General features: G+C 45.4%; 1 protein-coding gene across 1 annotated transcript; it reads left to right on the forward strand.

Moving 5' to 3' along the window:
* Positions 1-5,442: 5,442 nt before the first annotated feature.
* Positions 5,443-9,414, forward strand: LOC138641517 (ferritin light chain, oocyte isoform-like). Its single transcript, XM_069728994.1, has 4 exons — positions 5,443-5,670; positions 6,955-7,101; positions 7,466-7,588; positions 9,240-9,414. The coding sequence occupies exons 1-4, from the start codon at positions 5,569-5,571 to the stop codon at positions 9,387-9,389; spliced, it is 522 nt and encodes a 173-aa protein (XP_069585095.1). The 5' UTR covers positions 5,443-5,568; the 3' UTR covers positions 9,390-9,414.
* Positions 9,415-16,650: the final 7,236 nt, after the last annotated feature.

The raw sequence follows: 16,650 nt of genomic DNA on the forward strand, positions 1-16,650 counted from the left end.
GATCACAAAAACTTGACTTATCTCGAGTCTGCCAAACGGTTGAATCCTAGACAGGCTCGTTGGTCGCTGTTTTTCTCCCGTTTTGACTTTGTGGTTTCGTACCTTCCGGGCTCTAAAAATGTGAAGGCGGATGCCCTGTCTAGGAGTTTTGTGCCCGATTCTCCGGGTTTGTCTGAGCCGGCGGGTATTCTCAAAGAGGGGGTAATTTTGTCTGCCATCTCCCCTGATTTGCGGCGGGTGCTGCAAAAATTTCAGGCTAATAGACCTGACCGTTGCCCAGCGGAGAAACTGTTTGTCCCTGATAGGTGGACGAATAAAGTTATCTCTGAGGTTCATTGTTCGGTGTTGGCTGGTCATCCTGGAATCTTTGGTACCAGAGATTTGGTGGCTAGATCCTTTTGGTGGCCGTCTCTGTCGCGGGATGTGCGTTCTTTTGTGCAGTCCTGTGGGATTTGTGCTCGGGCTAAGCCCTGCTGTTCTGGTGCCAGTGGGTTGCTTTTGCCCTTGCCGGTCCCGAAGAGGCCTTGGACACATATCTCTATGGATTTTATTTCGGATCTCCCCGTCTCTCAAAGAATGTCGGTCATTTGGGTGGTTTGTGATCGCTTCTCTAAGATGGTCCATTTGGTGCCCTTGTCTAAATTGCCTTCCTCCTCTGATTTGGTGCCGTTGTTTTTTCAGCATGTGGTTCGTTTACATGGCATTCCAGAGAACATCGTTTCTGACAGAGGTTCCCAGTTTGTTTCGAGGTTTTGGCGAGCCTTTTGTGCTAGGATGGGCATTGATTTGTCTTTTTCCTCGGCTTTCCATCCTCAGACAAATGGCCAGACTGAACGAACCAATCAGACCTTGGAAACATATCTGAGATGTTTTGTTTCTGCTGATCAGGATGATTGGGTGTCCTTTTTGCCTTTGGCTGAGTTCGCCCTTAATAATCGGGCCAGCTCGGCTACTTTGGTTTCGCCGTTTTTCTGCAATTCTGGGTTCCACCCCCGTTTCTCTTCAGGGCAGGTTGAGTCTTTGGACTGTCCTGGTGTGGATACTGTGGTGGATAGGTTGCAGCAGATTTAGACTCATGTAGTGGACAATTTGACTTTGTCCCAGGAGAAGGCTCAACGTTTCGCTAACCGCAGGCGCTGTGTGGGTCCCCGACTTCGTGTTGGGGATTTGGTTTGGTTGTCATCTCGTTATATTCCTATGAAGGTTTCCTCTACTAAATTTAAGCCTCTTTTCATTGGTCCATATAGGATTTCTGAGGTTCTTAATCCTGTGTCTTTTCGTTTGACTCTTCCGGCTTCTTTTTCCATCCATAACGTGTTCCATAGGTCATTGTTGCGGAGATATTTGGCACCTGTGGTTCCATCTATTGATCCTCCTGCTCCGGTTTTGGTTGAAGGGGAATTGGAGTATATTGTGGAGAAGATTTTGGATTCTCGTGTTTCGAGACGGAAACTCCAGTATCTGGTTAAGTGGATAGGTTATGGTCAGGAAGATAATTCCTGGGACTTTGCCTCTGATGTCCATGCTGCCGATCTGGTTCGTGCCTTTCATGTGGCTCATCCTGGTCGGCCTGGGGGCTCTGGTGAGGGTTCGGTGACCCCTCCTCAAGGGGGGGTACTGTTGTGAATTCTGTGGCCAAGCTCCCTCCTGTGGTCGTGAGTGGTACTGCGGCTGGTTCTGTCTATAAGCTTCCTTTGGTGGATGAGAGTGGTACTGCGGCTTCTGAGTTTCCTTCCTCAGGTGATGAGGTTAAGTCGTTAGGTGCTGCTTTATTTAACTCCACCTGGTGCTTTGATCCTGGCCTCCAGTCAATGTTCTAGTATTGGTCTTGCTTCCTCCTGGATCGTTCCTGTGGCCTCTCTATCCTGCATAAGCTAAGTTCTGCTTGTGTTATTTTTGTTTGCTATATTTTCTGTCCAGCTTGCTATATTGGTTTTTTCTTGCTTGCTGGAAGCTCTGAGACGCAGAGGGAGCACCTCCGTACCGTTAGTCGGTGCGGAGGGTCTTTTGCCCCTCTGCGTGGTTGTTTGTAGGTTTTTGTGTTGACCGCAAAGCTATCTTTCCTATCCTCGGTCTATTCAGTAAGTCGGGCCTCACTTTGCTAAATCTATTTCATCTCTGTGTTTGTATTTCTTCTTTACTCACAGTCATTATATGTGGGGGGCTGCCTTTTCCTTTGGGGAATTTCTCTGATTCAAGGTAGGCTATTTTTTCTATCTTCAGGGCTAGTTAGTTTCTCAGGCTGTGCCGAGTTGCATAGGGAGCGTTAGGCACAATCCACGGCTACCTCTAGTGTGGTGTGTTAGGATTAGGGATTGCGGTCAGCAGAGTTTCCACGTCTCAGAGCTTGTCCTATGTTTTTGGTAAATGTCAGGTCACCTTGTGTGCTCTGAACTTCAAGGTCCATTGTGGTTCTGAATTACCTGTTCATAACACACCACCAGTTGTTCTACCACCCCATCCCGGATTTTAAAAACTCTGTATAATAATTCCTGGTTGATCGCCATAAGTGGAAACAATGTCTACGCACCCGGTTGCTGAGCCACCCCATTTACCTCAATTTCCTTTCCCGTGCCCGTGTCAGAGTGGGATCCTGGAGCAGAGTTGTCCCAAACTTACCAGGGGACACTTCCAGCTTGGGGATTGGTGGCGTCTCCTTGATCTCTCCTGCCAATACCTTTAGAGGAAACCTATCGGGGGTTACACTCTGTCCTTAGGTTGGCATCCTCTATGGCAGGTATCTCTGACTTTAGATCTTCAGGTTCCGCGCCCGGTATAACATTTACACTGGGAGGGTTAACCCTGGTCTCCCACAGTGACCAGAACATAGACAAGTCTCTTCCCAATACAGTACAGTCCCATATGAAAGGGTCTTCACCACTCTCATCACATGTTATATTTCTGCACATGGTGTGGAAAAAGTAACCTCTGCAGATGGAGTTCCCCATGTATACATACTACCCCCACTTTTCGTCCATTGGGGTTTTCCCTGGCAACAAGGGACCCATGGACCAGAGTCACTAAGCTTCCTGAGTCCAAGAGAGCCTCCGTTTGGTACCCGTTGATGAGTACCTGGCACAGTTGGGGCTCGTTGCCGGCAGAGCCTGTAGTTGCGATGTAAATGGGTTAGGTGTACATAGACATTCGTTGAGTATACCTGCAGTCCATGGGTTCAGCTGTCAAGGAGTAGTTGGCAGCCACATGTCCGGGCCCTTGGCACCACCAACACTGCGGCACGACAAGACATTGGGGCCAATTTAGGCGAAATGGGGCTTTTATGACCCTCACTTCAGGGTACCCCCTCAACATGGGCTCGGTTCTGATTACCCAACAGAGCGTCGTGGACTTTTCCCAGGCTCTTGGACTGGTGGTGCCTGACATGACAAGCGAATCTGAGCAGTGTCCCGCATAAAGTCCTGAGTGGCCGTATACCACTCAAGCAGTCCATCAACATGGGGTATGGTGCCCGGGTCCCCTTGCCCCATCCAATGTTTTATGGCTGCTGGCAGTGTCCTCACCAGCCGCTCGACCATCACCCTCTCTACCATCTGAAAAGTGGTTAAGGTCTCAGGCTGGAGACTTTTTTTACCAGCTGTAGCAAGTCATATGCCTGAGACCTGGCGGGACAAGACTCCACAAAAGACCATCGGCAAGGATCTCACCTTTCAGTTTCCCATAGTCCAGGGCATCGTCCCGACTGAGGTCCAACAAAAGGGGATAATGATAGACCTCTATGGGCTTTATTCACAGCACATTGGGGCTTTACCTCTGAACTATATTGACTTGTATGGGGGAACCTTACATGAGACTGCCATCAAGGTACATAGTGCTGGAGAATAAGGCCGGAGTCACACTAGAGAGGAATACGGACGAGTGCTATGCGAGAATAAATCGCATATGTTAATCTATGGGGCAGCTCCCATCATCCGCTTTTTTCTTGGCCGTATTATACGTGCAAGTGAAATCGCAGCATGCTGCGATTTGCATCGTATATCGGCCGAGACTCGCCAATACACACGGACCATCAGTGAGACTTGCGAAAAATGCTGTAACAAGCGATCAAAACTTCAATCCCAAAAAACTGCAATCCCAAAATATAAATAAAAATGCCACCTTACCCCGCAAAAAATAAGACATCACACAGCCCCATCAACGGAAAAATGAAAATGTTATGGGTCACAGAAAATGGCGACACAACCAGAAAAACATTAAAAAAAAAAAAAAACTTCAGATTTTTTTTCACCACTAAAATAATAAAAACATTGGACATGTTTGGTATCGCCGTGATCGTACTGATGAGCAGAATCCTACTGCAAGGTCATTCACACCACACAATGTACACTGTAAAAGCAATTCCCAAAAAACTATGTCAGAATTGCGTTTTTGTCACAATTTCACCGCACTTGGAATTTTCCCACGTTTTCTAGTAAATTATTTGGTAGAGTGAATGTTCTCACTCTAAAGTATAAAAAACAATCCCCCATATGTCTATGTGGACAGAAAAATAAAAAAGTTATGGCTCTGGGAAGAAGGGGAGGAAAAAAAAACGAAAATGGAAATTTGCTGCGTCATGAAGGGGTTAAAGACAATGAAATCCACAATATGAGTGACACTTTTTAGAATTCTGACATCAAGACTTTTACATGCAAGATATTCTAGAGGTGACCAAAAAAATGACTTTATACGGACAAGTGTCCAATATTGTGATCACGTGAGCGCAGTGATCAATCGCCATTTATTGTCATGGAGCGCGGATCTTTCCTTTCCATGAGGCGCAGTGTCCGGTGAATGTTCTCTGGAAGGTTACTTTCACACATCAGTTTTTTGCGTCAGGCTCAATCCGGCGAATTTTGAAAAAAACGGATTCGTCGCAAATTGTGAAATACTGATGCGACGGATCCATTTTTTTCGACGGATCCGACTAGCAGAGAGCGAGAGAGAGAGACCTAAGAATGGAAAACACATGCTTAGTTTAAAAAAACGGAATCCGATGCCAGATTTCGTCATTTGATGGATCCAGCGCCATAGGGTTCCATTATAGCAAACGATGGACGATGACGGATCCATCGCTGTCTATTTTTTTTGACGGACACAAAAAACGTTACTATGTCCGTTTTTTCTGGCCGTCAGAAATACAATTTTTGGCGAAAAACGGATGAAACGTGAGGCCATCTGTAACAATCGGTCGCTAATACAAGTTTATGAGAAAAAAAACGGATCTGGCGGCAACTTTTGCCGGATCCGTTTTTTTCCAAATTCGCCGGATTGTGACTGACGGCAAAAACCTGATGTGTGAAAGTAGCCTAAACTACAAGCCAATCCAAACAATGTGAGCTAATGAAATGGCCGGATTGTGTTTTTGGAGGACTCCACCCAGTGAGTGTATAAAAAGCCAGGGAGCAGCAGTTTGTGCTTCAGAGCAGAGAGCCATAGGAGGTCCTAGTGTTTGCGTCAACAGTGCTTGACCGGAATAGGAATTCTCTGTGCTAGACCCGCCGTACTCCTCCTCATCTCCAGAACTTCATCTTATTCCCTGGGAAAGAAGCAATTACTACCACCACCATCATCATGAGCTCCCAGATCCGCCAGAACTACCATCAGGACAGCGAGGCTGGAGTCAACCGCACCGTCAACCTGGTGCTTCAGGCTTCCTACACCTACCAGTCCATAGTGAGTATGAGCGCGCTCTTCAGAAGCCTGTCTCCCCTGGGCTGTTGTAGAACCACAAGTCAAAGCAAGCCACATTACCAGAGCTTGTAACTACTAATATATAGTGTCTGCAAATTCCATGCATGAATAATGTAATTCCCCAGTGTTTAGTGACCCTCTGATTATAGGCGCAGAACTAAGTTTAAAAAGTTCTGACCTAGTTTACTTTTTGTGACCCATTATAGGTGGAAATGTAGCTTCTTGCCCCACTGCTCTGATAACTCTTCCCCCAACTTTCCAAGAGAACTAGTTAACCCTTGGGCCCTCTTTTTTTTTTTTTTTTTTTTTTTTTTTTTTTTTGCTCCCCCTTCTTCCCAGAGCCATAACTTTACTTTTGCAAGACAAGTTGCACTTTTAAACGACCCCATTGGTTTTATCATATTGTGTACTCAAACGGGAAGTGTGGGGAAATAGCAAAAAAGTGCAATTCCACAATTTTTTTTATTTATTTATTCCTGGCGATATGAAATGTGTATGGGATAAAAAAAAAAAAAAAAAATATATATATATATATATATATATATATATATATATATATATATATATATATATATATATATATATATATATATATATATATATATATATTATATAATAATTTTTTTTTTTTTTTTTTTGGCTTGCTTCAATTGTTTCCATGGCAGACTTGAAGCTGCAGTTGTCTGATCGGCTCTGCTACATACAGGTGGTGATCAGAATTGCAGACTTGCAATGAGCACTGGGCAGCACTCATAGCAATCCGGCAGTGACCACCATCAAGGTCTGCAGGAGACCACTGGTTGTCATACCAACCCATCGGTGACCCACAATCTCACGACTGCGTCACCAATTGGTGGATTTCCAGCCTGATTGATGGAAGTGCACGTTAAATGCCGCTTTCAGAGTATTGATGGCATTCAATGGGTTAACAGCCGCTGGTGGATCGTGATTCCACCCATGGCTGTCTCTGGCACATGTCAACTGCTCAAAACAGCTGACATCTGCTGGGAAAGAGGTGGGGCCGGAGCCCACATCAAAGGGGTCAAAATCCTATCTGCATTACAAAAAAAAATTTCTCTCCTGGCAATAGTGCCCATATGGATCTATTAAGGTCATTAACTTAATTTTTGCACCTTGTTAGTGTGGTTGGAAGTTCCATTCACTTGCATGAAAGTGTCTACAATGAATGATCTCATCTTGGTTATCACGTTTTCCGACACTGCTTTCAATAGGAATTTTTTTTTTAATTTTTTTTTTTTTTTGTAGGGATTCTTTTTTGACAGGGATGATGTGGCATTGGCCAAGTTCTCCAAATTCTTCCGTGAGCAGTCTGAGGAAAAGCGAGAACAGGCCGAGAAGCTTCTGAAGTTCCAGAACAAACGTGGAGGACGGATTGTTCTTCAGGATATCAAGGTAAGAATGTCTGAGACTTGTAGACCTTGTGAAATGACATATGTATATTATTCCCAGCAGAGGTGTAGTCCTCCAAAGCCACCAACAGCTCATGTCTTCAGGAGTTCCTTAGTATGGTCCTGGTGATGATTTCATCACCTGAGCAATAAGAAAAGAATCTTGAAACCATGATCTGTTGGTGCCTCTTAAGGCTGAAATTGGGGGGGGGGGGGGGGAATTGATCTAGATGATGGCGACACTTATTCTGTATAGCACAAACCTGGCAGAATTATTTAATGTGGAGGCAATATGACATTGACTGTTAATCCATTAATGGCAGAACAACTTCTAGCCATGGATATCTTGTTGATTATATTTGCTTTAGAAACCGGAGGCTGATTGGGGCAATGGCACCAATGCTATGGAACATGCCCTGAAACTTGAAAAGGGCGTAAACCAGGCTCTGCTGGACCTTCACAAGATCGCTAGTACCCACGCGGACCCTCATGTGAGTCTCCTATAACCTACATAATTCCGCAAATTTTTTAGTAAATATTCTTCAAAAATGAACAGCTTATGGATCCTCTGTGACCTCCATATTGTGCCGTTTCTGGAAATAGGATCAGCTGTGGAGGATATCCACTACTAAAACATAACTTTTAATATCTAATGCTAAAAAATGCACATCCAACAGGACACAAACGAAAAACAAATACACATAAAGTGCTCAGGTGAACCAGTGCTCAATATAAAAAATATGGTTTGATCTCACCCAAGCTGCCGGACACTGTATGCTTCCGTACGACACAGTAAAGATCCAGTTAGAAGAAAAGAGGCAGGGCTAAAGTAATACGTATACCCTGTAACCCCTATGTAACTCCTGTCCTGACAAGGACGGGCCCCAAATGGACCTTTGCACCAAGGGACCAGCCCACCCAATGTGTGTAAAGGCAAAGTCCCAAACGAAACCTCTTGACATGTAGTATCTTCCTCCCTACGCGTTTCAACTCCAGTCGTGGAGAATCATCAGGGGAGTCATATGGAAAGAAGTGCCAACGGGCACAGAGATATAAGTCCGTATAGAATGTGGGGCCTGCAGTGGCTAGGCATCCCAAGCTGGAAGTGACCGTCTGTGTCCACAGTCTCTGGTAGATTTATTATTGCAATCTACAGAAGCTGCACATTGTGGTGGTACTCAATCAACATCTACTGTCTCATTTATTGAGAAGGGTGATGGCACGTGAACATCCAGTTTGACAACCAATACAATTTCCACAAACCTGTTGGAATGACCAAATTAGGTTCTTTATGGCAAAAAGAATTGTGGCCACTTTGCTTAATAAAACCCTCATATAGTATAACAAGGGGGATCCTGACCCACGCTGGGGCTTTCCTGTACTTGACTCCAACTTGTATCGAGGCCAGTTTTTCTGCCTGCCATGACCCTCCACCTGAGCAGCCATCATATGTTTGCCTGACCTGTGACTACTTGGGGCCAAACATCCATGAGCCAACATTGTCCCATCTATACCATTGTGCACCACCAAGAAACTGCCATTATCTAGAGCAGTGTTCCCCCAGTCTGGTCCTCAAGAGTCACCAACAGGTCATGTTTTCAGGATTTCCTTAGTATTGCACAGGTGATAATTGCATCACCTGGACAGGCAAGCATTCAATGACCTGTGCAATACTAAGAATCCTCAAAACATGACCTGTTGGTGGCTCTTGAGGACCGGACTTGGGGAACACTGATCTAGAGTGTATGGTTGTGGCATGGCCTTAAAAGAAGAAAAACCTAACTCTGCAGTCCTCCCTTGTGCATGGACCCAAAAATCTAAGAACTCTATCAGTTACACCATGTTGTGCTTCAGTTTCTAGAATTGTGGCTCTCGTCCCGAATTCAACTGGAAATGGAAGTAGTTACTGATGAGAGCTAAAAGAGCAACTAATCCTCTTTACTGCACCACACATGACCTGACTACTGGAGTGGTTCTCCCCTCTACACCATTTCTGTCTTGCCTTAAAGCTCAACAGATTGGAAGATGTTGTGGTTCAGAGAAGCTACCCAAGTGTCAGACTTTGTCTGAAACGTTGTTTGGGACAACTTTTACAATAACCGTTACCTGTGAATTCACTAACTTTGTCTCCTACCCATACAGATGCGTGACTTCCTTGAGGATGAATATCTGGAGAAGGAAGTGGAGTTGATGAAGAAACTGGGAGATCACATTACTAACCTGAAGCGTGTGAAGGCAGCGGAAGTTGGCATGGGAGAATATCTGTTTGACAAGCTGACCTTGGATGACTAATGCGTGGTCTCCTATGCAAGAGCTGTAGTGTGGTGGATGGGGGGGCTTTGGGGGTGGGATATGTTCTAAAGTCAGAAATAAAAATAACTTCCATCAAACATTGTCTTGTGTGGTATACATTCTTCAATGGGTCACTTATCAATTTGGAAATCCATGAGGTGTAATATACGGGATGTAACAGTTTTGTCGTGTCCGGATGTGGTGTGGAGAGGCATTTTATAAAGAGATTCGGGAATAAACTCCTTTATTAGTTTGGAACGGTTCTTGGTGGTGGAGACGTTTCTTGAATTGGAGATGGCAGAAGGATGCAGGTGTACACTGGTCAGAAGATTAAGAACTTATAAGTAGGTAATGAGCTTGGTGGTACAATTTTTGTAAGAGTTAACTTTAAAGGGGTGGTCCAGTCTAAAACTACAAGTGTTCAGTCACACTGACTGCTGACTTGTGAATCCTCACATTACTCATTGCAGATTCTCCACAGGTGGTCATATGACCAAGTATGTGACACTCACATTTCTGGCCTCGCTCAATTAACTAACTTTGAGCAAGGCCGAATACAGTTTAGTTGGCGCATGATTGCATGTAAACAAATCGCCCCCTCTCCTGGCACTGGGGAATCCTCGCAATGTGAGACTTCAAATGTGTTAAGTCACATAATGTGACTGCAGACTCGTAGTTTCAGACTGGACAAACCCTTTTAGCAAGGGCAATTGGTGGTAACCGATTCCCCTTTTTAAAGACCATCTTCTACTGCAGAAAGCAGCCTGCTGGCAGTCTCCTCAGCTGCACCTCCATCCCTCTACAGTAATCTCACTTTCACAGTATTGCAGCATACACTGTAGATTGCTGCCTCTTACATAATCTTGTAACTTGCCAGACGCTTGTGGTCTATGCTCTTTTTCTGGAACTTTTCAAAATTTCCATCCACTCCCACACTCTAGTGTGGATTGTTCTCCTTGTCCAAGAGACTCTCCACATACCAGAACAATCTCTGCTTTTCTGTACCTTGTTCCTCCTAATGGCTATTTTACACCTTTGCCCCCTCACAGTGGAGTACAAATATTTCTCACCAGGGACAAGTCATTTAGTCTGTTAACAAACTGAAATGTTTTGTTTTTGGTCCGCTTACTCCTTCCGACCCTCCTAAATATTCAGATTACAATGGACATGCTGCCCCTTTCAGAACTTCATTTCACGGTGGGTGTATATGCAGTTCAGGATCCATAAGTCACCTTTTACCTGTTGTCTTAAAGGGGTGGTTCAAGGTTTATACATGGAGTTACTCAGACTGATTTGCCCCACCAAAAAAATAAAAACTCATACAGGCAATCCATCACAATCAAAGTACTATATCGTTCACTTTAAATACAGTGAGTGGGGTTCAATATCAGAGGAACCAACTAAGCAGGGAAAAAATCCTTACATTTACCTATAATGGATAAAGTATTTTAAATATACCCTTAAAAGAAAATTAGGGGCTGTTACAGGTAATAATGAGGTGGAGTATAAATACCAGACTAACTGACCCGAATAGGCCCCTTTAGGTGTGACTGCAGCCATTGGCTCCCTAGAAAGTAGAAATGGCACCCTCATTTTCCCCCCCTCAGTAATCCTGTAAATCCCCCTAACGAACACACAAGGGAGGAAACCAGAGACCGCTGGGTGCTATTCAAGAAAAAAAAAAAAATCCTTGGGCAACATCATATAGTGACTCTGCTTTTTAGAAGTTCAGTCACATCCACAATCCTCATGTCAGTCCTTGAAAAGGACATAGAGTACCGAGTGCTAATTATTTAGTCCAAGACAATCCCCCCTATAATAATGCGTGTCTGTGTACCCACCATTCTCATAAGTCCGAGAACATAAATAGGGGCATCCTATATATTTAGGTCTCGCCCTATAGGGTAAATATACCCACACTGATGCACTGTAGCAGACCCTCACTTTGTATTACATAAATGTTTTTCAACAGTTTAGAAAACCCAAATACCATTTTATGGAAACTATAGGAAAAGAAAGACCTGTATCTACGATCTCATCAATTTAATCAAGAATGAGAAGACCTACAAACAGCGCCCCCTGCTCTGGAGGACCCTACACATCCATGATTTACAAGCACCGTCCAGTGATTAGAGGACTATGTGTAATACTTCTTTTCTCCTTTGGAGGCGCTGTAGAGAAATCCAGCACTTGTTTCTAGGTCCTCACTGCAAGAGGTTTGTGCAGAAAGGATCAATGTGATCATCTTATCAGCTGGAACTCATGTAACAAAGGATAATGATGGACCTTTATGGGCTTTATTCACAGCACATTGGGGCTTTACCTCTGACCTGTATGGCTTGTATGGGGGAAACCACACATGAGACTGAACGAACCCATCAAGGTCCATAGTCCTGGAGAATAAGACTCAGGGGCTAAACCCACATTCACTGCATGGACGTCCGATGAAAGATAAGAATAATCCTATTTATGGGCCGTATTGATCCAGAGGAAGGCAAAACCCTCCAGTGAGGAATAAGACAATTCTCATATCGGGGGGGGGGGGGGGGGAATTTCTTCCTGACCTCAAATAAACCATGATGGTCAGAATAAATCCCAGAATCAAGGGCTGAGACCGAACCTGTGGAATTAAATGATTTTTTAAAAATGATTTACCTTTATCAACGCGACCATGGCGTGATTGCAGGTCACCGATGGGCTGCTATGACAGCCGGGGTTTGCTGAAGACCCTTGTACTTGTCATTACAAAGCTTCCTTGAAACCTAGCCTGGGGCCGGACTTCAAAGGAGACAATCAGACGTGTTTGGGCATAGAGGCCTTTGCTCACCAGTGGTGGTTCAATCTGGCTTAAGCTGGAGTCACACATAACGATATCGTTGCAACGTCACGCTTTTGGTGACGTAGCAGCGATCCCGCTAACGATCTCGTTATGTGTGACAGCGACCAACAATCAGGCCCCTGCTGGGAGATCGTTGGTCGTTGGGGAATGATCAGGACCATTTTTTGGTTGCTGATCACCCGCTGTCATCGCTGGATCGGCGTGTGTGATGCCGATCCAGCGATGTGTTCACTTGTAACCAGGGTAAATATCGGGTTACTAAGCGCAGGGCCGCGCTTAGTAACCCGATATTTACCCTGGTTACCATTGTAAAAGTAAAAAAAAAAAAACCCTACATACTCACATTCTGATGTCTGTCTCGTCCCCCGCCGGCCTCCACAGGGTTAAAACTGCTTTCGGCAAGAGCGCTGCTAATGCACGCGCTGCTGCCGATAGCTTCCCTGCACTGACTGTGTCAGCGCCGGCCGTAAAGCAGAGCACAGCAGTGACATCACCGCTGTTACTGCCGGCGCTGACACAGTCAGTGCAGGGAAGCTATCGGCAGCAGCGCGTGCATTAGCAGCGCTCTTGCCGAAAGCAGTTTTAACCCTGTGGACGCCGGCGGGGGACGAGACAGACATCAGAATGTGAGTATGTAGGGTTTTTTTTTTTTTACTTTTACAATGGTAATCAGGGTAAATATCGGGCTACTAAGCGCGGCCCTGCACTTAGTAACCCAATGTTTACCCTTGTTACCCGGGTGCTGCAGGGGGACTTCGGCATAGTTGAAGACAGTTTCAACTATGCCGAAGTCGTTCCCCTGATCGTTGGTCGCTGGCAGAGCCGGACTGGCCATCAGGCAGTTCTGGCAAATGCCAGAAGGGCCGATGGCAGTAGTGGGCCGCTCGAGTGTGCCGCTGTTGGCACACTCTCCCCACTGTCGGCACACTCCCGGCCCCGCATTCAACTGTACCGGCGTCATAGACGCCGGTACAGTTGAATGCAATGATGAGAAGAGAGCGCCTGCTGTCGCTCCCTCTCCCATCATTCCACGCTCTGTCTGCCGCTTACACTGCGGGTGTGCAATGACGTCATATCATCGCGCACCTGCTGTGTGACCGGGCGGGCAGACTGCAGCTGCTGAGACCGGAGCCAGGAGCAGCACGGGGCAAGAGGAAAGATGAGTAGAGTCAGTGTATTTTTTTTATTATTATTACATGGCATGGCTGCATTACATTCTATGGGGCTGGGCAGCGCTGCATTATATTGTATGGTGGCTGTGCTGCAATACATTCTATGGGGCTGGGCAGCGCTGCATTATATTGTATGGTGGTTGTGCTGCATTACATTCTATGGGGCTGGGCAGCGCTGCATTATATTGTATGGTGGCTGTGCTGCAATACATTCTATGGGGCTGGACAGCGCTGCATTATATTGTATGGTGGTTGTGCTGCATTACATTCTATGGGGCTGGGCAGCGCTGCATTATATTGTATGGTGGCTGTGCTGCATTACATTCTATGGGGACTGGCTGCATTACATTCTATGGGGCTGTGCTGCATTACATTCTATGGGGTCTGTGCTGCATTACATTCTATGGGGGCTGGCTGCATTACATTCTATGGGGTCTGTGCTGCATTACATTCTATGGGGGCTGGCTGCATTACATTGTATGGGGGCTGTGCTGTATTACATTCTATGGGGCTGTGCTGTATTACATTCTATGGGGCTGTGCTGCATTACATTCTATGCGGTATGTGCTGCATTACATTCTATGGGGCTGGCTGCATTACATTCTATGGGGGCTGGCTGCATTACATTCTATGGGGACTGGCTACATTACATTCTATGGGGCTGTGCTGCATTACATTCTATGGGGGCTGTGCTGCATTACATTCTATGGGGCTGGCTGCATTACATTCTATGGGGACTGGCTACATTACATTCTATGGGGCTGTGCTGCATTACATTCTATAGGGGCTGGCTGCATTACATTCTATGGGGCTGTGCTGCATTACATTCTATGGGGGCTGTGCTGCATTACATTCTATGGGGGCTGGCTGCATTACATTCTATGGGGCTGTGCTGCATTACATTCTATGGGGGCTGGCTGCATTACATTCTATGGGGCTGGCTGCATTACATTCTATGGGGGCTGGCTGCATTACATTCTATGGGGACTGGCCGCATTACATTCTATGGGGGCTGAGCTGTAATGCTGGATACAGCTGTGATTATATGTTATATAGTCGTGTTACACTCCCCTCACTTCTTGTAACCTACAAGTGTACAAAGATATTATACAATCACCATGTGATAAGTGGGCCTGTGTAACTTCATATGCCAGGGCTGAATTTTAGTCCCAGTCCGGCCCTGGTCGCTGGAGAGAGCTGTCTGTGTGACAGCTCCCCAGCGACCACACAACGACTTACCAACGATCACGGCCAGGTCGTATCGCTGGTCGTGATCGTTGGTAAGTCGTTTAGTGTGACTATAGCTTTACACCTTTCCTCCAAGCACGGTCTTACCAAGGACTCTACAGAAAATGAGATGCGAGCAAACCAGAGTCAATTAGAGTGGCACCCCTCTGGCCGGAGAGGAGCTGGTAGGGCACCATAACCAGCCTGTAAGTGGACGGTCCTCTAATCCTTCCACAAGTCAAAGATCTCCTGAACCAAGGGCCAGTCTATCATCCAGACATAGAGAACTTGCATCTAGCAGCCTGGCTTCTGAGTTTTCGATTCTGAGGGTCAAGGGTTTCTCTGAGAGTGGCGTTATGGGGGTCACAAATGGGCTACTATGAGAGCCTGGGGTTTGCTGAAGACCCTTGTGCTTGTCATTACAGAGCTCCCTTGAAACCTACCCTGAGGCCGGACTTCAAAGGAGATGATCAGACGATCGCAGCCTCAAGTCCCCTAAGGGTATGTGTCCACGTTCAGGATTGCATCAGGATTTGGTCAGGATTTTTCATCAGTATTTGTAAGCCAAAACCAGGAGTGGGTGATAAATACAGAAGTGGTGCATATGTTTCTATTATACTTTTCCTCTAATTGTTCCACTCCTGGTTTTGGCTTCCAAATACTGATGAAAAATCCTGACCAAATCCTCATGCAATCCTGAACATGGACACATACCCAAAGGCTACTTTCACACTAGCGTCGTACGATGCACGTCGCAATGTGTCGTTTTGGCGAAAAAACGCATTCCTGCAAAGTCGTGCGATGGTCGCGTCGTGTTGTGGCGGACTGTCGGAACAAAAAAGCATTGCTTGCAACGTTTTTTGTGCGTCGTGTCCGCCATTTCCGACCGCGCATGCGCGGCCGGAACTTCGCCCCCTCCTCCCCGCAACTCACAATGGGGCAGCGAATGCGTTGTAATAATGCATCAGCTGCCCCCGTTGTGCTGCGTTGTCACAGGATGCGTCGGTACGTCGGCCCGACGCACTGTGACGGGCCGACGCTAGTGTGAAAGTAGCCTTAGGGGACTAACAAAAACAGTGAAAAGTAAAAAAAAAAGTTTTAAAAATTGTGAAAAAAATAAGTTTAAATCATCCCCTTTTTTGGTCGCTGCTACACAACAAAAAATGCTGTAAGAAGCGATCAGAACTTCACTGCAATCCCAAAATGGTATAAATAAAAATGCCACCTCACCCCGCAAAAAAAATAAGACATCACACAGCCCCATCAACTGATAATGTTACGGGTCTCGGAAAATGGCGACACAACCAGAAGAACATTAAAAAAAAAAATTAAAATTTTTTTTTTCATCACTAAAATAATAAAAACACTGGACATGTTTGGTATCGCCGTGATCGTACTGATGAGCGGAATCCTACTGCAAGGTCATTCTTACCACACAATGTACACTGTAAAAGCAATTCCCAAAAAACTATGTCAGAATTGCGTTTTTGTCACAATTTCATTGCACTTGTAATTTTTCCTGTTTTCTAGTACACTATTTGGTAAAGTGAATCTGCTCACTCAAAAGTACAAAACAAAAATCCCTCATACGTCTATGTGGATGGAAATATAAAAAAGTTATGGCTCTGGGAAGAAGGGGAGGAAAAAAAACGAAAATGGAAATGTGCTGCATCATGAAGGGGTTAAAAAAAAATATAATCCGCAATATGATTACACTGTTTAGAAATCTGACCCCAAGTTTTTTACATGAAAGATATTCTAGAAGTGACCGAAAAAACGACTTTATACCGAAAAGAGTCCAATATTGTGATCACGTGAGCGCAGTGATCAATCGCCATTTATTGTCCTTTCCAGGAGGCACACAATGTCCGGTGAATGTTCTCTGTAACGCCCGTTTACTAAACTACAAGCCAATCTGAACTGTGTGAGCTAATGAAATGGCAGGATTGTGTTTTTGGAGGACTCCACCCAGTGAGTGTATAAAAAACCAGGGAGCAGCAGTTTGTGTTTCAGAGCAGAGAGC

Source organism: Ranitomeya imitator, chromosome 6 (genome assembly GCF_032444005.1).
Source record: "Ranitomeya imitator isolate aRanImi1 chromosome 6, aRanImi1.pri, whole genome shotgun sequence".
In the NCBI taxonomy this organism is placed as follows: Eukaryota; Metazoa; Chordata; class Amphibia; order Anura; family Dendrobatidae; genus Ranitomeya; species Ranitomeya imitator.